Source organism: Cloeon dipterum, chromosome 3 (assembly GCF_949628265.1).
Source record: "Cloeon dipterum chromosome 3, ieCloDipt1.1, whole genome shotgun sequence".
In the NCBI taxonomy this organism is placed as follows: Eukaryota; Metazoa; Arthropoda; class Insecta; order Ephemeroptera; family Baetidae; genus Cloeon; species Cloeon dipterum.
Window position 1 is genome coordinate 1,147,019 of NC_088788.1, and position 22,690 is coordinate 1,169,708.

Below are 22,690 nucleotides of genomic sequence, written 5' to 3' on the forward strand. Positions count from 1 at the left end.
TTTAGATGTTTGACTGTTATTTCTGAGCATCTAGATATTCAATGTGCGCGAATTATGAAATTTGAAGACTTAAAATGGGTCTTTTGGTTATAAATATCTTACAATTGTGTTACAATTCTTAAAGCGACTGTCTTTGACGAAGTTTCTGAGCCCACCAAACGATTCCTGAGGGTCGAAATAGGTACAGTCAATGTTTTTCCCGTTAAAAAAGTGCAGCGCGACCTGCAAACTTTTTTCCCGCCAAAACAATATGAAAGAATTTGCGAGAAATGCGCACGCGTGAGAGCTGGTTTGCGCACTTGCAGAGAGACCGCCTGCACGAATGACTTCTTTTTCAAGCTCTCACGCATGCGCACTTCTCGCATTCAAATTGTTTTGGCGGGAAAAAAGTTCTTATGTTGCGCTGGATGTTTTTAACGGAAAAAAGATGCACTTTACGTAATTCGACCCTCAGGAATCGATTGGTTTGCTCAGAAACTGTGGAAAAGATAATCTTTACGCTAAAAACCACCAAAAATAGGTCCAAAAACATTCCAAACCCGCCTCAAGCGTGCCAAAAAACCGTTATCTAAAATTGCCAGCCCTAAAAATCGATTATTGTTACGCAAGTTTTTATAGTTCACTGAAAATGCCACTCGCTAAAAATGATTGGACGTTTAGAATTAAAAAAGGAAGGAAGAGAAACTATAATATATAGAGCGCTTAGAATAGTTGCTTTTTGTTGTTTTTCGTTTAAAAACATACTAATCAAACTGAACGTTTATCAATTTTTATGATTAAAGTTGAAAGAAACAAAGTATTTATCAAAACTTATTCCAATTGCCGATAAAATAGAAGTCTTTTATTAAGAATCGTTTCTTCATAAATGGACAAATAACATTTCTTATAGCGATTACAAAAAAGAATCTACAAAATTGTCGCACTGAACTCTGAATATTCAAAATTAAAAAATATTTGGAATAATTTTCGCTTAGAAATAATTATCAATTTAAAGTAATTCAGAAAATTTGAGGAAAATCGTAGCTAAAACAGTCTACATTTTCTGCAAAACAAAAACTTAATTAGGAGAAACGATTCATTAATGACATTGCAAAGCTGAAAGCGAGTTTCCTGCTCGTCACTTTCATTTTAAAAAATGAAGTCACAGATCAGTGACAATGTTTTTATTTCCGTTCAATCTGATTAAGCTCTGTCTAAATATGGTAAAAATTGCAATATCAATTTAAAGTATTAAATCTTTCCAGAAATTTTGAGAAAACCCCTTGCTACCTTAATTTACTTGAAATTCTGAATAAAAAATGAGGAAAAAGCTAAAAATATTCCAGTTTAGCGTTTAAATTTTTTTAAATTTAAATTGTCTCCCTACTGTAATACCACGATTTATTTCACAATTTAGGGGATTTTTCCTCATAATTCGCAATCAAGTGAAAAAAACATTAAATTTTAGATAAATTTATAATTTTTTTTGGCTTGTACAAGCTTTTTGTCCGCCCAAAAATTTAACAAAACAGGTGATTTGAGATGTGCCACCGACTTCAATCATAATAAATAAATTGTTCGCATTGTCTCCTGAGTAGGATAACAGTTATTTATTATTATTTTTTGTTTCATCTGTGAAAGGTGTGGTCGGTCTCATTGCGATTGTGCCGAAAAGCAGTCTTCCGGCTAATTGATTACATCGAGGCACGTGTGGCCTGTCGAAAAGCTATTGAAACAATAACAAACGGTGTCAAAAACAAGACAAAACAAAACAAACACACTATTACAAAGGAGTAATAACGCGTTGCCGAGCGTGTGTGTGTGTGTGTGTGTGTGGTATGGACAAGGAGGCGGCGATCGGCGGCAGCCGCGGCAGCCGCCAGCCAGCCACCCCCCACTAAACTTGTTTCCATTGTCAGCGGCACTCCAGAGCGCCAGCACTCGACGATTTCGTCCTGCTTCTGTCCATTTCAGCGCGACACTTTTAGTCTAGCCGCACACCATGAAGTACGAGGTGAGTAAACAGCTTCTCGTCGCTCCGTTCCTATTCAGGAGAAAACCTAGAGTTTCACTGCTTCAAATTCAATTATTAAATTGCTCAGATTATATTCAATTTAAATAAATTCGCAAAAGAGGGAGCAGCGTCAAGCCGAGAGCTAGTTGAATTATAACCATTTTATTCGCCAACCGAAAAGAATAGCTTACCTTCCGTCAGGGTTGCTCCTTAATTTTTTACAAATAATGATTTCCGTGAGAAAAGTGAATTGTTCCTGTTCAATTCCGAGTGCGAGATGGACGCGGCGATGGTGAACTGGATTTAATGCGTGCTATCGCCTACTTCAAGCAAGCAAATTGCCACGATGAATCAAAGCTGAGCGCGCGACCCGCCGCCGTGGCATCACGTGTCAGATGAATTAATTGACAGACTGACACGGCCTTTTGGCAACACGTTTTCTTCACTCGCATTCAATCCTTCCAGGATTTATTATACATTTGTACAACCTAAAATCAATTTGATTTCGTCACTCGTGCGAATAATTTTGAGGGAAATAAATCGCGGAAATAATTTCCTTATTTTTAGATAGGTATAAAAAGGATTTTTCACAAAGACATAATAGAAAGGAGCGAATCGAGGATGACACTGTGCAGCGGAAGTATTCGCAACGCTGAGTTTCCTTTCCTTTCATTAAAAAAATGCAGTCATTGGTTTTGGAATATTTTAGGCTTAAAATCACCCATTCCACTGTCTAAAATTCACAGCCCGAGTAATTTCCAATTTTTAAGCTGCAATTAAGGCTTGGAATAAAAATAAATATTTAACATTTATGTTGACGCTAATTGGCATGATTCCAAACACAGCTGCTGTAATGTCGTGTTTTGAAAACAGATTTTTGTTTACTCCCTTTTTACATATTCTCGCGCACATTCCTATTAGATCGGTCAGCATACATATTTACGATTGTTCTTTTCGCTCCCATTTACGCAACGCACCTTTTCGCAAACACAATGGAACAAAAAACCGTTTAACAATATTGCGCAAATAGAATATTTCAGGTGTGCGTTGGATCAAATCGATTTCCGAACTGCGGTTTGTTTGTTTGTCGTCGCATCTGTTCTTGATATAAATATATATTTTGTAATTGATCGCGTTAGCGTGACAAACACGAAACGTTTTCATTTATATTTGCGAATGTTGATGTTGACAAACTTTGTGCATGCACAAAAAGACCGTTCACGCTCGTTTTCACGCCGACAAACTATACTTTCGTTTTTCGCTTTGCCGCCGATTCGCCTCACTGACGCAATCTTCCGATTCTCTCTCTGATTTTGCGTGCGAAAATCCGTCACGCTTCTTTTTCCTATGCGGTGTTTAGTTTCTTCACTTGGCACGCGTCTCAATATACAATAATTTGTTATTTTTCCGCATGAATGGCGATATTATACAACAAATATAATCGGATTTCACTATTTTGCGAGAGAATTGACGTGAAATCTGATTGTATTTCACAACAAAGAGTTTCCCTAAAAGGAAATTGACAAATCTCGACCAGAGGAATCGAAATCTGCCGAGAAAATGTGGTCAAGTGATGCAAATTTTGGAGAAAATTAAATTAAAATAATTTTCAATAGATCCAATTTAATGAAATTGAATGAAAATAAAATAATCACTGATCTATGGCTGTGAATTTTAGACGATTGACTTTTTTTTCAAGCTTCAGATCTAAAACCGTCTAAATAATTAAGTTCGGCATGCAAAATTTTCCAAAAAATAATGCCGTGAAAAAAATCAAAACAAAATTTGACATTTTTCCCAATCTGACCGTTAGGGAAAGAACCTGGGGGTCGGAATCAACCTTTGGTGGTTAAATTTCGATGCGTTGAAGTAAACAGGACACGGAAAATCGATTTTTTTTTAAATGACGGGCACATTTTCTAATTAAATTTCATGCTCGGGAGAACGGATTCGAGTTATTTTAAAACTTTGATTTCCACGAAACTGCCATTCAGAAAATTTGTTAGCTTTGCACACAATTTCACGGGCTACAATTTGACTGTGTACCTAAAAAAATGAAAAGATCATTGGAATAAATTAATATTTTTTGCACACGCAAATTTTTCTATAATTTTTTCGGTCTAAACGGTATTTTCCCAAGCGAAAGTGAGTTAGACCTGTTCAAAAATCGTCAAAACTGTCCCATTTTGGTTCTAAAAATTTTAAAATCCATTTTCAAGCGTGTCTCCCTTGAAATAATTTTAAAAAATGAAAAGATTTATTCAATTTAGATGACCTCAACCTCTTTTTGTCTGGCTTGAACCGGTGCCAAGAGAGAGATAGGAAGATGGCGCGGAGAGAGAAATAATTAGTGCGTCGTTTGTTTTTTCTTGAGTCGCGAGCGAGTCGAGTGGCACGCAATCAAAGCTAATGATGCTCTCGTTACATTGAAACAGCCGTTTAAAAAGCGCGCAATTGAGAAGCGGATTTCGAATCACGTCCGACTACATATATATTGATGGGCGAAAAGGGCGGAAGTGTTGTTGGCAAACACTGCTGAGAGCTCGATCGCGACCTTGCCCCTCGGACGTGCGCGCCTTTCTTTCAGGATGACCTGCCAATTACGGTTCTTCGGCCAAAACGACGCACACATACAAGAGAAATATGCCTCTTTTTATCCGCTCTCTGTGCTATATTCTCTTTTGAAACTATCTCGCCGGTTTTTTGTTCGAAATTATTACATTTTAATTTGGGAAAAAGCTCAAAATTAGCCACCAATCGGCTTGAACTGTAAAATCACGATTTATTTCACAATTTAAGGAATCAAAATTAACTGTTTATCGGTCCTAATTTCCTTATTCCGCAAAATTCTTGCATTTGCGCTCTGATGTTGGTTTAGATCGAGACTTTTCCAACCTTTGCGGTTTGCGCTCACCTGGTTACAAATTGAGCATTCGCCAAGCAATAATCCAATTGAATGACGGTATCGTGCTGTGTGTATTAGTGCCGGCCGGCGGCTCCGCTGGGCGTGAACAGCCAAGCACATCAATCGCGCGCGGCACTGAATGCACTTTTCCTCTTTGCAGAGGATGTGCTTTATTCGGCTCACAGAGCTATTTTAATTCAGTTAGCGAGCTGAGCCTGGTGAAAGTTCGCGTGCACAACTGTTGTCACTGCTTGCTCCAACCTGACACGAATTTATTTTTTAAAAAAATAATGATTCCCCAGTGCGATCATTCGACAATAAATAAAATTATATTAAAAAAGGGCGTGCAAGCAAATAAAAATCGCCCCACAATTTAAAGACCGTCTTTGACGATGTTTCTGAGCCCACCAGTCGATTCCTCAGGGTCGAATTAGGTAAAATGGACATTTTTTCCGTTAAAAAAGTGTAGCGCAAAAAGTGTGCGAACCTTTTTTCCCGCCAAAACAATATGAATGCGAGAACTACGCATGCGTAACTCAGAAACTTCGTCAAAAACTGTATTCAACTTAAAAAAAATCCGTTAAATGTGGGCGTGGTTCCTAGGAAATTTTAAGGAGGCGTGGCACGTGTTGCAAAGCTCGGTGTAATCGTAAAATTGTGAGAAAAATCGACGGAATTTTGGAATGCAGGGCGTGTTTTCCGGAGAACGGAAAAGGAGGCGTGGCATGAAAAATATTTAACGATTTTACTTGAGAGAACTCGTGGGAATTTTGAATTGGAGGCGTGATTTTTAGGAAAATTACAAAAGAAGGTTTGGAACGTGTCACAAAGAGCGGGAAAATAAACAAACTCAACTCAGAATTCACGGAAAATTTCGATATGGGGCGTGGTTCTCCGGAAAATTTAAATTGGAGGCTTAAGCATGCTTAGGATAGTGCAGGAAATCCGTAAAAATTTTCAATTTAACTTAAAAATCACGGGAATTTTGAAACTAAAGCGTGTTTCCCAGGAACTTTAATGAAGTGGGCGTTGCAAGTGTCGCAAAGCGCAGGAAAATCCTAGAATTGGCAATTTTACAGCATCTTTGAATAAATCAAACCTAATTCGAACCTCAAGAATCGATTGGTGCGCTCAGAAACTTCATCAAATAAAAAGGCGGTATTTAAAGAATAATAATATAAAGTATCGCAAATATGTATTCCGTTGCAAGCCATTTTTCTGACTCATGCATAAATTTAATTCTTGTTCTCAATATTCTATTCCTTCCGCAGGTGGACACAGAGAACAATGCAGAAAAACGAGCTTCACTGGTCTCGCCTGGAAAGTACGTTGAATTAATATTAATGTATAATTTTGCAATAATTATTATCTCGCAAGCGCAATTATGCTCATCAGGGTGCCTATTAATTTCGTTTCAGTGGGATGTCAGGTTGCCTGGTGTTGGTGGTGCTGCTGCTGTCGGCGGCGATTGTCGCAATGTCCGCCACCATGTACGTGTTCACCTCCGCCAGTGAGTAGACCAATCGAAGCCAATTAGCAATTAGCTCGCACGAATTAATCTCGCTAATTCGCGTTTCAGGACTGAACGAAGCTACTCAACCGCCGTCGCAAGAGGACGGATACACGTGCCAATCAGACGAGTGCATCATTTCAGGTTGAAATTAAATTAAATATTTTATTTTATTGGGGTTTTTTAATATTTAAATGGATAGCTGCCAGGATTATCACGTCCCTGGACCCGAGTGCCGATCCGTGCCACGATTTTTACCAATTCGCCTGCGGAGGATGGATCGAGAACAATCCCATTCCTGACGGTAGCTCTCAGAAAAATCAGTTTCAGGTTCTTAATGATGACCTCACCTACAAAATCAAACGTGAGTTGATATTTAGCAAACTTTAAACGACTAAAATGTCCAACGCGACGTGCAAACTTTTTTTTCCCGCCAAACAAATTGTTTCTTTAATAATAACGGAAAAAATATATTTAATTTCCAGATGCGCTTGAGACTCCAGACACGACCTTAACTTTGAAGCCGTTGAAACAAGCGAGAAGCATGTACAAAACTTGCATGGATGAAGGTTGTAATGATTTCCCCCTTAAAAAAATAAATAATTAAATTATTTAATTCAGAAACAATGGAGAAGATGGGAGTGGAGCCGATGCTGAAGGTCCTTCGCGCCATCGGTTTGACCGACCTGCCGTTGGACCACGAAGGAAGTCTCAACGAGACTGACGACGACTCGGAATTGGCGCACTGGCAGAGCGTAATCGCGAATTCGGAGAGGATGCTGGGCTACAGCATCCTCTTCTCGCTGCACGTCGGCGAGCACCCGATGAACACCTCCAAATTCGTCATCCAGGCGAGCTCACTCCTTAAAACACCTGAATCTCTTAATTATTTAATTTTATTAAACAGATAAGCCAAGGTAACCTCGGATTTCCCGAAAAGGTTTCGAGCAAAGAGAGCGAGGAGGAAGCCAAAGTGATCGAAGTTTACATCGCGCACTACATCGACTTGCTCGTCAAACGCGTAATTTTTCCTCATTGCGCTCGTTTCACACACTTGACCGCAGATTAAATATGTGCTTTAGGTGCCAGGCGCGAAAGTCAACACGAGCCGAGTAGCGCACGAGGTGCTCCAGTTTTCCAAGCAGCTGCGCAACCTGACGGTCGAAAACGACACAAAGAAAGACCTGCTCTCGCAGTTGGAGGAAATCACCTTCGCCGACCTGCAGAACATCACTGATTCGAACCTCAACCTTTCAATCAGTGACCCAAATAGAGTAAATAATAAAGAAAACAATTTTTATTTTATTTGAAGACCCTCTTTGAAGAAGTTTCTGAGCCCACCAATCGATTCCTGAGGTCGAATTAGGTTTAGGAGATATTTTTCCGTTAAATTAAGTGCAGTGTGACATGCGAACTTTTTTCCCGCCAAAACAATTTCAACGAATTTGCGAGAACTGCGCATGCGTGAGAGCTGGTTTGAGAACCTGTAGAGAGACCGCCTGTACGAATGGCTTCTTTGTCAGATCCAGCCAGTTCTGACGCATGCGCACTTCTCGCATTCATTTTTTTGGCGGGAAAAAAGTTCGCACGTTGCGCTGGACAATTTAAACGGAAAAAATGTCCACTTTAACTAATTCGGCCCTCAGGAATGGATTGGTGTGCTCAGAAATTTCATCAAAGACGCGCGTCTTTAAAAATTAATTTATTTTTATTAGTTAAACTGGACGGAATACGTGAATTTCGTTTTCGACGGTCTAAACGTGACCCTGGACTTCGACAGTGAACTGATCATTGTCAAGAACACTGAGTACTTTCAAAAACTGTCTGAACTGCTGCAAAACACGCCTGCAGAAACAATAGGTCTGATTTTATTGACCTAAAAGCAATAATTGTGTTCTAATTTATTGTAAATCAGAGCGATATATCTGGTGGAGAGTTTTCTCGGCCTTGGCGCCGCACACAATGAAAGAATTTCGCGAGGCGAGGAAGAAATTCTGGCAAGCGACGACCGGCATCATCGAAGACCTGCCCAAGTGGAAGGTTTGCGCTTACAAAGTGAATGAAATCTTCGGAATGGCCATTGGATACGAGTACATCAAGAAACACTTCAATGAGGAAGCAAAACAAAAGGTAAAAGAACAAAAATTCATTTTCTTAAAGCCGGGTGAAACGTTTTTTGCGCCATAAAAATGTTTTAAATCATCTAGGAATGTCAATTATTTATTTTAATGATTAATTTCTAGATTGAAAAACTCAAAAAGCCGAAATAAATTAAAATATTCACTTCTTGACTCGGGGGATGAATAAGGGTTGGGGGTGAGCACTCCAAAACTATTCAGATCATTAGGAAAAGTCAAGCCAAGTCGAATGGTGGGTAGTTTTTGCATTTCTGACGGTTAGAACCCAAGATTAAGCGGTCCAAACATTTGCAAAAATTGTAAAATTCGTGTTTTTTGAGATTTAAATTTTAATTTCTCAAAAAGGACGGTGAACTCGACCCTGAAATTTTCACACAAGTTCACACGCACCCTGATACCAATTTTTAGGGGTGTCTCAGATTTTTAAAAAATGCCGATAATTTTAAAAATCCAAAAAACACCCGGAAATTTTTGAAAATGACCCTTAATGACCTTTGACCTTGATCGATGACCTAAAATTTAGAGTTCATTCGATTGGGCTTGAAGAGAGGAGTTCAACGCACACTTTAACTTTTAAATTGCACCAACCCAAAATTAATAAATGCAGAAAATGTCCCGAAAAACCCGCAAAAATGAATATTTGAAGAAAATTTGTTGGTTACACTCTTTGAATTTAAACAAAATTATCTTAATACCGCCAAAACCATTCTGTGACCCGTGATATTCGCTCTTAAACAAAATTCCCTGCATAAAAATCGAAACGTCTGAGTGACGCTGTGCCGGCATACACACAAACTCACCGAGTTGCATACCTCACAGGCACTCCAGATGGTGAACGACATTCACCAGGCGTTCGAGGACATGGTGAAAGAGGTCGACTGGATGGACGAGGCCACAAAGAACATCACAATACAGAAAATAAACGCCGTCATGCCTTTCATTGGCTTTCCCGACTGGATGCTCATTCCTGGTGCAATGGAAAAGTACTACGAAGGGGTAAATTAAATTAAAAATCCATTTTTTGTCTTGCTAAAATTTTAAATTCCAGATCGAAATCGTTGACGGCGAGTGGTTCGCGTCGCATATGAAAATCGTCGAGGTTTATCACAACACGACTTTGAAAAAATTGAACACCAAACCGGACAGAAACATTTTTGTAGCCTTCCCGACCACAGTTAACGCATTTTATTCACCGCAGATGAACTCGATCAGTGAGAATTTTTGTCTTTATGGAGCATAAACACTGATTTTCTTTTGTTTTTTAGCATTTCCTGCAGGAATTTTACACCCTCCTTTTTATGGCTTGGGCCTCGAGTGAGTAAAGAAAATTATCCCAATCGATTCCTGAGGCTCGAAATAATACAAATTATTTATTCTGCCTATATTGACCCTCAGGATTCGGTTGGAATATAAAAAATGTGGTTTAGTGGGTCCTTAAGAATATAATATTATTCTTAGATATTAAATAATACAAAATTGTATAGATCTTTGAACTACGGAGCGATTGGTGCAATCATTGGCCACGAATTCACGCACGGCTTTGATAACGATGGTAAAATAAACGTTAAAGACCGTCCTTGACGCAGTTTCTGAGTCCACCAATCGATTCCTGAGGGTCGAATTAAGTAAAATGGACGTTTTTTCCGTTAAAAAAGTGCAAAGGGACGTGCGAACTTTTTTCCCGCCAAAAAATATGAATTCAAGAACTGCGCATGCGTCAGAGCTGGTTTGAGCACTAGCAGAGAGACCACCGGTTAGAATGACTTCTTTGGCAGATCCAGCCAGCTGTGACGCATGCGCACTTCTCGCATTCAAATTGTTTTGGCGGGAAAAAAAGTTCGCACGTCGCGCTGCACTTTTTTAACGGAAAAAACGTCCATTTAACCTAATTCGACCCTCAGGAATCGATTGGTGGGCTCAAAAACATCGTCAGAGACAGTCTATAATTTATATGTGTTTTTATAATTTTGAACTGTACGTTAAACAGGACGTCAGTTCGACCTGGACGGAAACCTGAAGGAGTGGTGGACAAACAAAACACTGACCGAGTACAAAAGCCGCGTGCAGTGTATTGTTGACCAGTACAGCAATTACTACTTTGAACCACTCGGCAAGAATTACACGGTGAGATTCTTAGTTATATTATTATTTAGTCTCTTCAAAAACTACTTAGTTGAATTGAAAGCGATATAGCAATCAATCATGACTTAAATTGACAATCAGCAACCATAAACCAATATAAGCAATCCGTTTCCTACTAATGTCCTCGACACTCTTCGTGCGATAAGAAGGTCTTGTTGCACAAGAATCCATTTACTCAAGCGTAATGCTCGGGCGGGGACTATCTCGCAGAATAAATATATTGATTTCGATTTTGTTTCACAAACTTATTTGCGGAACTGCATTCCAATGCTGTGAGAGCATGAAATCAGTTCAGGTCTTGGAAACTCTTGTACGAAAGCAAATAATGATAAAAACATATGTGTACGTAAATCGCTGAATTAATAAGTGTTTGCGGAAGATATAACATTAATAAGAAATTCCTGCAAAAAATGTTCCAAAGGTCAACGGCAAGATCACCCAGGGCGAAAACATCGCGGACAACGGTGGCCTGCGCGAAGCCCTTCGAGCGTACGAAATTCTGAAAACTCGTCAGGCGCAGCAGCATTGGGGCCGGAAATCGGCGCCCGACCCTGAACCCTATTTGCCAGGATTCGCCAACTTTTCGCACAAGCAGCTTTTCTTTCTCGGATATGCCAACGTAAGTCTTAATGACGTTGCGATTGCTCATAGCCTTATCACATTAGCCAGCACTCTTCTTTGTGAAACGCATTGCGTTATTGCTGCTTATTACTGATCACTTCACAAAAGCCGCTCTTGCAATAAATCACCAAAAGAGATAATAAAACGACGCTTCACCCGAATTATTGTTGGATGTATTTACTCTTTACTCTGACAATGAGTTAAAATGTCCGTAATTGATCAGTTGTATAAACTCTTGGTTTTTAAAGCCACCAACAGATGGCGCCACCGTATAATTTCGTATAAATTTAATTTTAATTAACTTTCGCTGTAATTTTCAGACTCAATCCTGCTGCTCTGCATTCTTCACTTAATTTGATTTCTTTTGACGTGCTGAAAACCAAAATCAGTCCAGCCATTCGCCGTAGAAACGTCGGAAAAGATTTTAAATTTCTAAAAATAGTTTTTCATGATTCTACGGCAATTGGCTGAACCAATTTTGGTTTTCAGCACGTCAAAAGAAAGAAAATTAAGTGAAGAATGCACAATTAGCAGGATTGAGTCTAAAATCCCAGAAGAAATGATTTAAAATCAAATTAATCACGAAAGTACACGGTGGCGCCATCTGTTGGCCCCTTCGAACACTAACAAATGACGTTTTTTCGCAGATGTGGTGCAGCAACGAAACGCCCAGCTCGCTGAAAGAGAGTTTGAAGTCGGACGTGCACAGCCCAGGTCGGTTCAGGGTGTTGGGCACGCTGTCCAACATGAAGGAGTTCGCCGAGGCGTGGAATTGCTCGGCGGGCACGCGCATGAACCCGGTCAAGAAATGCGTGCTCTGGTAGAGCCGCTGATTAGAAATTATTGTCGCGTCTAAAAGCAGGCCATATAGCTTAAAGTGTGATCTCTATTGTAAATATACACGTTGTAAAGCTTAAGTGGGAAAACTTTTTTGACTGACGTGGCAGTTTACTGCGGAATATTCTTTGTTAGATTAAAAGTTTTGTGTGAAAAAGTTTGTGTTGGACTAATCCTAGATGATTTGATAAGAATTAAGTGGCGTGCATGAAACACAACTCTGGAATCCAGCGATGTTAAAAAATTAAAAAATTGTAATTTAGAACAGTGCAATGTTTTCCTCATATATTTATGTAGATCATTCAGCTTTTTTCTAATTAGATATAATTTTGTTTTGATTTGCCTCGAATTGAAGTCAAGTCTGAATTTCTATTTTTATGTGACTAATAGATGATTAAAAAATGTTAATTTTGAAATACTTAAATTGTTTTATTCGATGAAATAACATTTGACCCAGTGCCCCTCCCTAAAATAATTATAAAAACTCTTAATTTAAATTTTTTATGCAGTTTGAATTATTTGCAGAGAGTGGCGTGTCATTTAAAAAAAAATATAAATCAGGAAAAAGTGTCTCGTTATTGCTGATTACACATTTTTAACCCATTATTTACGTAGAGCGTGTTATATTACTGATTATTACCAAACCATAAATCACACATCACTCACACTTGCCCGATATCTGATTTTTCTTATCACTGCGTATATCACCAATATGATCCCCTCCCAAAACGAATATAAAAGGTGCACTGTGCACTTGTAAAGCCACTGTGTGCCAACTTTGAGAGAGAATTTAAATAGACTGACCGAGTCTTCCAGTAATTGGTGTCAATTCTGAACAGCTAAAGCAACAATTCACTTGATATGGAGACCCAAAGGCGCAAAACATCATTGTAAGTTTGTACTATTTGCAAAAATTGTAAAAATTCGTGCTATTGAGATTTAAGTTTAAATTTTTCAAAGTCGAAGATGACCAATTTTGAGGGGCATTTTGGATTTTTAAAAAATGCTGCTGTTTTTCAAAATCCAAAATTTTCGAAAATGATCTTTAAAGACCTTTAACCTTGACCGATCAACTCAAAATTGGTGTTCATCCGATCGGGCTTGACTATTTGCTGCATTTAATCAATTCTGATCTTTTATTTTGCTTCCCAAAAACTGACGATTGTGTTATTTTTCAATTTATAATTTTTCCCTTTAACTGGATGACAGTTATTTTTAAAATTTCTAACATTCCCTCGATAAGTATTGAAATTTGACCACAATTTTAATTATTTACAGCTTTGGTAAAATCTGGGGAAACAGGAGCTCTCTAGAAAGGATTTTTATCGTTTCAATCGTTGTTTTGTCGGCGTCAACGCTAGGACTTGCCATTGCGACTGGAATTCTTGATGCAAAAGGTAAAATTATAAATATGGGGAAGCTTTTCTAACTCTCATTCTTTTCTCCTACGCCATTTTCCTAGAATTTAATTCTTGATTGAATTCTGAATAGTATTCCTTGAAAAAAAAACAAGAATCAAAATTTTGTTCCAACATATTTAAAAAAAAGAATACCTAGAAAAGATAATTTATTAAATTAACTAATCGCAAAATGAGTGCTGGTTAATTTAAAGTTTTTTTAAATCACACAGTTGAAAGCATTAATAAGTGTTGCTCTCTTTTCCAGTTCACGAGTTGGAAAACACTACAACCACCTCGTCGCCAGTAAGCTCAACGACAACTAATCCAACCACAAGCACTACACCGCCATCCTCAACAACCACAACCACGACCACACCAACCACGACCACGACCACGACCACACCAACCACGACCACGACCACACCAACCACCACCACGACCACACCAACCACCACCACGACCACACCAACCACCACCACGACCACACCAACCACGACCACGACCACACCAACCACCACCACGACCACACCAACCACGACCACGACCACACCAACCACCACCACGACCACACCAACCACCACCACGACCACACCAACCACCACCACGACCACACCAACCACGACCACGACCACGACCACACCAACCACGACCACGACCACACCAACCACGACCACGACCACACCAACCACCACCACGATTACACCAACCACGACCACGACCACACCAACCACAACCGAACCAACCACGACGGTGCCACAACGACGATTGCAACAGATCCGAATGTCAAAAATCCTTAAATGATAAAAAATTTTAAATGAGATAACTAAGAGTCCTGTTGAGTCTGACGATAGTAAATAGTGTTTGTTGAATATATATTTATCAAATACTGCACACAGTTTTGGAGAATGTTGTAAGAAAAAAATCTGCCAGAGCTAAATCTTGCGCAGACAACTTTATTTATTTATTTATTTATTGAATAAAATGCATTATTTAAACTGACTGTCTGATTTCAAAGATTTCACCGTCATAAACAAGCGTTACAAATGTTAAAAATATACTCAACTAACGATTATTCCGTTTGTCTATTGGGTTTGCTATGTTGAAAAATAGAAGTTCTAAAAAATTGGGAGCGAAAGGGAGCATTTCATATTTTTTCCATATAGGACGCAATTTCCCCAGCGCATGAAAGCTTATATTATATATTCCGCAATAACCAAGAAAATATATTATTGTTTCTATATTTAAATTACTGATAGTCGGAATTTAAAAGGATACAATTAAAATCTGTCTTCTTGTAAGTCCGAATAACATAATTGAGCGGATGACACGGGGCTCGAGTGGCCGCAGAGGCCATCTTTTCACCGAAGTTTTCGATTAAAACGCCAGATATTTGTCCCTAAAAGCCACTGGAAAGTGACGAGTCGGCGCCGGTGCGCCTCCCAGCCACCACATATTAGGCAGCCAGTATTAAATCAATATACATGAAAGAGTCATCTCTTGCGGTTACTCTCGACGCACTTTGAGACAGAGCAGGTTTTAACCGTATGCTCTGTTTGCGCAATCAGATTTATAAATGACTCATTTTCATTGACGAAAACATCATCAAGTTGGCTAGATATTTGTCATATTGTCACTTCCCTCTTATCTTTTTTACATTCATCAGAACGTTATTAATCCGTTTTATCGTAATATTAGTCATATCGTTCAATCACCAACAAAAACGATAGGATTAATTAAAAATACTGTACATATTTGCGTCAATAGCCACCTCGCTTAACAAACAATTAAGAGTATATGTGACAAAGACATACACATTACGCCGTTGATTTCCAATTTAAAATAATCATATTTGCGTAAAATCATGTTGAATTTTTCTGCATGAACGAATCATTCAATCCTTTTGGTTTGACTGGCATTTTTAATGCCGCTGTCCACTTTTATCTTCACTAAAATTAGCGCAGTCTAAATCTGTGATAAGATTGTTTTTTTTTCAATTTAATCAGCAAAAGAATTAATGCAGGAGTTGTCGGGAGTAAATACCAAAATGTTCCTCGTAGTTATAGAAATTTTAAATTACCTCCCCACCTCTCTCTTTATTAATTCCAAGTGTGTGTTACACTACTTTTTATATTGGTGTCTGCAGAACAAGACCGATAACAATTTTTTTTAGTTTGCTCAATTGGTTCAAGAATGCGTTATCAAAATAACCATAAAAGTTTAAACTTTTTATAATTGTTCATGTGAAATGCGATAAATGTTATTATATCTAATGACGTCCTTGGAAAAAATTGGTACAAGGTTGTAAAATACTCATTAGCCAATGAAAATAAAATGATTTAATTTAAAATACATAAAAAGCAAAGTTGGTTTACATTAAATTTAGGTTCTGAGATCGAAATGTCATGCTAAAATATTTGTCAATTTATGCAATTAAAACTTTCGTTTAGTATTAAGGGTATTTTTAATTTTAAAACTGGCTTCCAACTGTCAGAGAAAGCAAAAGTAGTTTATTATGCAACTCAAAATTAGAAGCACGCCGGCGTCGACTTTACAGGTTGTCGCATCTTTCCAGCGGCTTTGAGGGCAATTATCTCGGCTGCGTAATTGAGCACTATAGAAGATGAAAAAACGAGCAATTACAAAGAATAGACATCAGTAAATTATATTTCGTGCAATAATCATAAAATATTAACTCGCACGTGTCTTATCAATACTGCTTATATTTAATTTCGTGTTGAAAACCGCAACAATTGTGGTGCATCCATGTGCTAAAAAATGATTATTCCTTATCTTTCATGAATTATGCTATTAACGAAGTGCCTGAAATGTATTTTAACTTGCACAGAGCGCTTCAGAGGCTATTCTCGGCTGTGAGCTGGAAGAGCGAGGAATAATACATACATTGGACCCTCTCGTTTTATTTCTGCTGGAATCTCACAAGGATTTTCCAAACGGACGGAGCAGTTTTGAAAAATTAATGCCATGGATTTAGAAAGCCAGAAGAGGGGCATGTCCTGGTAAGACTCGAAAATTTTCATAATAATCCAAAAAATTGAAACGCGAAAGGTTTCTTTAAAAATATTCTAATCGCCAAACTTATATTAGCAATTTTTAAATATACTGAACATAAAATGGCCTTCTTTAGTCTCACTGGCACCAGGTCTTTCAAAGAAACGAATTAAAACGCTAGAATGTCGTCCCATGGCTTTTTTACTTGCGAACAGAATAACTGGGTTGGGAGTTGGGATACAATTCAAATAAATAAATTCAGTTCTCCTTCTTAAAGAAATAGCTAGCCATAAAATAAACTTAACTTTTACAGCTTTGACAAGGTCTGGGGGAGCAAAAGTTTTCTAGAAAAAATTTTTATCGTTTCAACTGGAATTTTGACGGCGACAACCATCGGACTAGCTGTTTCAACTGGCGTCCTCGATGCTAAAGGTACGTAAGAAAAACACTTTACATTTTCCGTTTTCCAAATTCAATGCCTCGTGCAATATTTGGTTACTTGTAGCGAGTTTTATAGGCGAAGGTTTCAAAAAATTATTCCTCAATATTCCATTTTGATTTTTTAGTTCAAGAATTACAAAATATTCCGCTTGCTACTGCACCAACAATCACGCCGTCAACAATCGCAACAGGAGGAACGCCGTCAACAGTCCCTCCTAGTGTGACACCGTCGACGCCGTCAACACTCCCGTCAGGAGCCACTCCGACGGCGCCGCCGGCGACCGGCCCTTCAGGAGCTACTCCGACGCCGTCGACCGAACCTTCAGGACCAACTCCGACGGCGCCGCCGGCGACCGACCCTTCAGGACCAACTCCGACGCCGTCGACCGACCCTTCAGGACCAACTCCGACGGCGCCGCCGGCGACCGACCCTTCAGGACCAACTCCGACGCCGTCGACCGACCCTTCAGGACCAACTCCGACGGCGCCGCCGGCGACCGAACCTTCAGGACCAACTCCGACGCCGTCGACCGACCCTTCGGGACCAACTCCGACGGCGCCGTCGGCGACCGAACCTTCAGGACCAACTCCGACGGCGCCGCCGGCGACCGACCCTTCAGGACCAACTCCGACGCCGTCGACCGAACCTTCAGGACCAACTCCGACGGCGCCGCCGGCGACCGAACCTTCAGGACCAACTCCGACGCCGTCGACCGACCCTTCAGGACCAACTCCGACGGCGCCGCCGGCGACCGACCCTTCAGGACCAACTCCGACGGCGCCGCCGGCGACCGAACCTTCAGGAGCTACTCCGACGCCGTCGACCGACCCTTCGGGACCAACTCCGACGGCGCCGCCGGCGACCGAACCTTCAGGAGCTACTCCGACGCCGTCGACCGACCCTTCGGGACCAACTCCGACGGCGCCGGCGGCGACCGACCCTTCAGGACCAACTCCGACGCCGTCGACCGACCCTTCAGGACCAACTCCAATGGCGCCGCCGGCGACCGACCCTTCAGGACCAACTCCGACGCCGTCGACCGACCCTTCGGGACCAACTCCGACGGCGCCGCCGGCGACCGAACCTTCAGGAGCTACTCCGACGCCGTCGACCGACCCTTCGGGACCAACTCCGACGGCGCCGGCGGCGACCGACCCTTCAGGACCAACTCCGACGCCGTCGACCGACCCTTCAGGACCAACTCCAATGGCGCCGCCGGCGACCGACCCTTCAGGACCAACTCCGACGCCGTCGACCGACCCTTCGGGACCAACTCCGACGGCGCCGGCGGCGACCGACCCTTCAGGACCAACTCCGACGCCGTCGACCGACCCTTCAGGACCAACTCCAATGGCGCCGCCGGCGACCGACCCTTCAGGACCAACTCCGACGCCGTCGACCGACCCTTCGGGACCAACTCCGACGCCGTCGATTCTCTTGGGTGGTCATAACATTTTTGTTTCATTTTAAATGAACTGCAGTCACATCAGAGCGAGTTTTTTTACCTATATACGCACAAATTCAACTCAAAATTAATATTTTCCGAAGTTAAAATAATATTAATTGCGTGAAAACCAATTCTGTAATGCAAAATATATGTCGGAAGACAAATAAATTTGCCCAAAAGAGAAACAAAATTAAATCCTGTCTGTTCCTTCTGTTTTGAAATCAAAAATTTCCACTGACGAAACACAACAGGTTTATTGTGTATATAGATATTTGTACTCAGACGTTACCCCCTGGCGCTTATCGTATTAGAAATTAACAGACATAATCCTTTTTGCGAAATTGTGTACTAGTCATATCACAAATCTTGCTGTCGATCAATCAGAGCAAAGCAGATAAGAACAATTATTTTTAAATGGTAGACAAATATCCATGTTTTTTGCTCTGAAACTGTACGAATTTATTTTTTAACTAACCTTGATGTCTAAACTGGTCATTAAAGTTACTTAAAAAAAATTAAAACTATTTATTTTGTATTTAAATATTTTTCCAAGGCAGAATGCGAATAGTGAAAATATTCAAATTGCACAGGGAGATAATCAGGAAACGGGAAGACGAGATGAGTTTGAATTTGAATTGCGCCTTGGCTCATCATGCATCCAGTATTGAACTTCCGCGTTTTTCTCTTACTATGCAGCGGAAAATTACGCATTCTGCTCATATATAAACGAAAAAGTATTATCCCTACGTAAGTATTTAATCGCTTTGGAATCTTGTCAAAAATGTATTGAAAGCTCTCATGGCAAAACCTCGCTCTGTACATGCACTTGGCCTAAATATTTGACAACAATAATAAGCAAAAATTATATTGCGAGATAAAATGAGGAAAATTCATTTACAGCAAACCCTTCTTCCCTCGATTAAAAAAAATCAATATTTCCAAATTCGTCTGACCTAAAAGTATAGAGTTTTTTGCCATCGTTTCAATAATACTTTAATCCCCGCAAGCGATAAGATCCATTTCTTCGTAAAAGTAATGATAATAGATATTCGCACGTAAAGTTCAGGTATTCAGACTTAAATTATTTAAAATATTAATTACATTTAATTAGAGGCGACAGTGCTCTTTATTGCTGCATATATTTTCCAGTAAAGAGCTCTAACATTTTGAGCTCGCCGTGCATCATGTGATCCAATCATCATTAATGCCTTCTTATCTGACATATAAAATTTACGCCGCCCAGATGCGTACACTACCTAGAAAGTATAAAGCTCTCAAAGTACGCAGAGAGCTAATCATTGACATTAATAAGGTGCAACAGATAGTACCATTATTTAGTGAAGTTATAACATTTTCGTTGTCAGTCAGGTTGTGAAGTGCAAGTGTGGAAAATGCCAAGGAGATACCAAACAATGGATTTAGAAGGCCAGACGCGGGGCATGTCATTGTAAGTTTTAAATTTAACTCATATTTTCTCCGGATAATAGAATTAATATAAATTTTTATAATTGTCTGTGCAAGTAAACAAGTTTTCAGAATGGCTGTTTCGCGGCAAACAAAGTTTAAAGTCTTGAAAGCAGCTCGAATCCGCTCTTTAATTAGAAAATGTGCCTGTAATTTAATTAAAAATCGACTTTTCCATGTCCTGTTTACTTCAACGCCAGCAAAGGTTGATTCCGACTCTCAGGCTCTTACCCTGACATGGTCCTGTGGGTCATACTGCGAAAAAATGTCCAAAATTGTCAAGCCTTAAGCTGCTAAAGTTAATTTCGTTCAAAAAATAGTTTTATTTTGCTAATTATCAACATTAAAAATTTAAATTATTCGTAATTGTTCCGTCATTAAGAAAATTAATTTTTAATTTTTCAGTTTAAACAAGATCTGGGGGAGCAGAAGCTTTCTCGAAAAAATCTTTATCATTTCAATTGGAACTTTGACAGCAACAACCATAGGACTTGCTATCGCAACTGGCATCCTTGATGCAAAAGGTATTTTTATAATACACTGTACTGCCTAACGTTACACGTTATTAAATCCTTCTTCAATGTCTCAAGTGATTATCTATTGCTATAGTGTTGACACACCATACTGATAAAGTACAAAAAACTATCATTTTTTGCTCTAAATAATAAACCTTCGCATTCTCTTGGATCCGAGCAAATAACAAGAATAATGCTTCTTTAGGATTTACTGTAGAGGTTTCCGCCTTAAAATATGCATTTTTATTAGTTTGTAAATACATATATTTACCTCTAAAATGCAGTTAACTTAATTTAAACTCAAGTTGCAAAAACTAACACACTCTATATTAATTTCTCGCTTTTCCAGTTCGAGATTTAGAGGCCACCCCATTCCCTACCACCACAACACAGTCTTCAACTACCACACTACCACCAGAAGAAACAACCACAGACTCTGACACAACCACAGCCGGAGACACAACCACAGTCGGTGAAACAACCACAGAGAGTGAAACAACCACAGCCGGCGACACAACCACAGCTGGAGACACAACCACTGTCGGCGACACAACCACAGCCGGCGACACAACCACAGTCGGCGACACAACCACAGTCGGCGACACAACCACAGCCGGCGACACAACCACAGCCGGAGACACAACCACTGTCGGCGACACAACCACTGTCGGCGACACAACCACAGCCGGCGACACAACCACAGCCGGCGACACAACCACAGCCGGAGACACAACCACTGTCGGCGACACAACCACAGTCGGCGACACAACCACAGCCGGAGACACAACCACTGTCGGAGACACAACCACAGTCGGCGACACAACCACAGCCGGCGACACAACCACAGCCGGCGACACAACCACAGCCGGAGACACAACCACTGTCGGCGACACAACCACAGTCGGCGACACAACCACAGCCGGCGACACAACCACAGCCGGAGACACAACCACTGTCGGAGACACAACCACAGTCGGCGACACAACCACAGCCGGAGACACAACCACGGCTGCTGACACAACCACAGCCGATGACACAACCACAGACGCTAACACTGAATCAACTCCCGCGGAACCAATCACAGCAGCTGGCACCATGTCGTAGCTTGCCAAGAATTAATTACGATTTTAATGTTGTTTTATATTTAAATTGCAGTTGAAGAGGGAAGAGAGTATTTGGATTTAAGGTCATTAAAAAATATAAAAAAATTGTAAAGACAGGGCTATGTTAACTAGATATTCTTTTCATGGCTATCATTTCCTCGTCTGTTCACATAAATGTTTTCATCTCGATGTCACCGCTATAATTGTAAATGTATTTATTGTGATTCTTTGCTTAATAGTATGTACCATTTACTAGACTGTGTCAAAAAACCTTTACCTTATTTATCTCAAGCATTCCGTTATAATAAATAAATTTGTAATTGACTGTTAGTTGTACACCGATGGTGTCCAATAAAATGATAATAATAATATTTAAATTGCACGTATTGTGTATAATCAATGCACCCTTTTGTGAACTACAAGATGCTGGATATTGTGCATGAGATTTTGAATGGATTTTGACCTTAAAATTATTTATTAGCAGAATTGCTACTTTTCATTTTTATATTATTGTTGTCTCGCTTCAGCTAATATAAAAAATGCTAGTAAAAATGACTATATAATATGATTTAAAGGCCTCAAACTATAAAAAATTATTTGAACTCACAAGTAGTTTGTAGCAGAAGAACACTAATTATTAATATCGCTTGTATAAAACACACCTTTTTTAAATAGTTAAAATTACACTTTCAATTAATTTATAAATGATTTGTTTTAATTTTATGAGACCCTGTAAAGATTGTAATAACCGTGCAAATATGTAGGTGTCTCTGAGCGCACATAGGAAATTTTAACAAGATTAAAAAGCCTCCACGGACTACTGCAATATCCACAAACTTATCACGACGAAAGCACGCGATAGCAAACGAAAATTCACTCCCCCTTCTGAGCAGCACAATTTTTATCAGAGTACACAATATGGGAGCACTGTTGATGCTTCGGTTTGCATTATGTGATCTTACAAACAAATCCATTTATTTCACGAGCTGCTCTAGTAATGTAGGATGCCGTATCAGCTATTTTCGTGGGTTAATTTTAAATTAAATTTTCAAAGTCTTATAACTTTTTTTTGTGTGTCTTTTGTTTAAATTTATAAGCGTAAATGTATTTCGTTGATAAATGGGCTAATTTTACTGTAATATCCAAGCCATTCTAATATATCTA

At 39.7% G+C, this 22,690-nt stretch overlaps 4 protein-coding genes across 4 annotated transcripts; all 4 read left to right on the plus strand.

The window, feature by feature from the left end:
* Nucleotides 1-1,886: 1,886 nt before the first annotated feature.
* Nucleotides 1,887-12,564, plus strand: LOC135939952 (endothelin-converting enzyme homolog). Its single transcript, XM_065484579.1, has 18 exons — nucleotides 1,887-1,993; nucleotides 6,170-6,222; nucleotides 6,317-6,408; nucleotides 6,478-6,552; nucleotides 6,611-6,772; nucleotides 6,894-6,977; nucleotides 7,030-7,259; nucleotides 7,316-7,429; nucleotides 7,491-7,682; nucleotides 8,124-8,268; nucleotides 8,324-8,538; nucleotides 9,366-9,542; nucleotides 9,595-9,757; nucleotides 9,812-9,860; nucleotides 10,031-10,098; nucleotides 10,534-10,670; nucleotides 11,110-11,307; nucleotides 11,957-12,564. Exons 1-18 carry the CDS (start codon nucleotides 1,982-1,984, stop codon nucleotides 12,131-12,133), a joined length of 2,343 nt encoding a protein of 780 aa, XP_065340651.1. The 5' UTR covers nucleotides 1,887-1,981; the 3' UTR covers nucleotides 12,134-12,564.
* A 354-nt stretch (nucleotides 12,565-12,918) lies between these two features.
* LOC135939955 (integumentary mucin C.1-like) lies at nucleotides 12,919-14,526 on the plus strand. Its single transcript, XM_065484583.1, has 3 exons — nucleotides 12,919-13,036; nucleotides 13,425-13,543; nucleotides 13,812-14,526. Exons 1-3 carry the CDS (start codon nucleotides 13,008-13,010, stop codon nucleotides 14,345-14,347), a joined length of 684 nt encoding a protein of 227 aa, XP_065340655.1. The 5' UTR covers nucleotides 12,919-13,007; the 3' UTR covers nucleotides 14,348-14,526.
* A 1,873-nt stretch (nucleotides 14,527-16,399) lies between these two features.
* LOC135939953 (basic proline-rich protein-like) lies at nucleotides 16,400-18,965 on the plus strand. The gene is made up of 3 exons (XM_065484580.1): nucleotides 16,400-16,563; nucleotides 16,869-16,987; nucleotides 17,122-18,965. Exons 1-3 carry the CDS (start codon nucleotides 16,529-16,531, stop codon nucleotides 18,465-18,467), a joined length of 1,500 nt encoding a protein of 499 aa, XP_065340652.1. The 5' UTR covers nucleotides 16,400-16,528; the 3' UTR covers nucleotides 18,468-18,965.
* Nucleotides 18,966-19,731: 766 nt separating this feature from the next.
* LOC135939954 (hepatitis A virus cellular receptor 1-like) lies at nucleotides 19,732-22,231 on the plus strand. The gene is made up of 3 exons (XM_065484582.1): nucleotides 19,732-19,891; nucleotides 20,314-20,432; nucleotides 20,773-22,231. The coding sequence occupies exons 1-3, from the start codon at nucleotides 19,836-19,838 to the stop codon at nucleotides 21,525-21,527; spliced, it is 930 nt and encodes a 309-aa protein (XP_065340654.1). The 5' UTR covers nucleotides 19,732-19,835; the 3' UTR covers nucleotides 21,528-22,231.
* The last annotated feature ends 459 nt before the right edge of the window (nucleotides 22,232-22,690 follow it).

What these genes read in the sequence shown, in the direction of transcription:
- LOC135939952 (XM_065484579.1), top strand. An exon ending in TCGACTTGCTCGTCAAACGC is followed by an intron (nt 7,430 to 7,490) that starts GTAATTTTTCCT and finishes TATGTGCTTTAG; the next exon opens with GTGCCAGGCGCGAAAGTCAA. An exon ending in ATGAGGAAGCAAAACAAAAG is followed by an intron (nt 8,539 to 9,365) that starts GTAAAAGAACAA and finishes CATACCTCACAG; the next exon opens with GCACTCCAGATGGTGAACGA.
- LOC135939955 (XM_065484583.1), top strand. Translation starts at nt 13,008, where the DNA reads ATGGAGACCCAAAGGCGCAAAACATCATT. An exon ending in CAAAGGCGCAAAACATCATT is followed by an intron (nt 13,037 to 13,424) that starts GTAAGTTTGTAC and finishes AATTATTTACAG; the next exon opens with CTTTGGTAAAATCTGGGGAA. An exon ending in TGGAATTCTTGATGCAAAAG is followed by an intron (nt 13,544 to 13,811) that starts GTAAAATTATAA and finishes TCTCTTTTCCAG; the next exon opens with TTCACGAGTTGGAAAACACT.
- LOC135939953 (XM_065484580.1), top strand. Translation starts at nt 16,529, where the DNA reads ATGGATTTAGAAAGCCAGAAGAGGGGCATGTCCTG. An exon ending in CAGAAGAGGGGCATGTCCTG is followed by an intron (nt 16,564 to 16,868) that starts GTAAGACTCGAA and finishes TAACTTTTACAG; the next exon opens with CTTTGACAAGGTCTGGGGGA. An exon ending in TGGCGTCCTCGATGCTAAAG is followed by an intron (nt 16,988 to 17,121) that starts GTACGTAAGAAA and finishes TTGATTTTTTAG; the next exon opens with TTCAAGAATTACAAAATATT.
- LOC135939954 (XM_065484582.1), top strand. Translation starts at nt 19,836, where the DNA reads ATGCCAAGGAGATACCAAACAATGGATTTAGAAGGCCAGACGCGGGGC. An exon ending in CAGACGCGGGGCATGTCATT is followed by an intron (nt 19,892 to 20,313) that starts GTAAGTTTTAAA and finishes TTAATTTTTCAG; the next exon opens with TTTAAACAAGATCTGGGGGA. An exon ending in TGGCATCCTTGATGCAAAAG is followed by an intron (nt 20,433 to 20,772) that starts GTATTTTTATAA and finishes TCGCTTTTCCAG; the next exon opens with TTCGAGATTTAGAGGCCACC.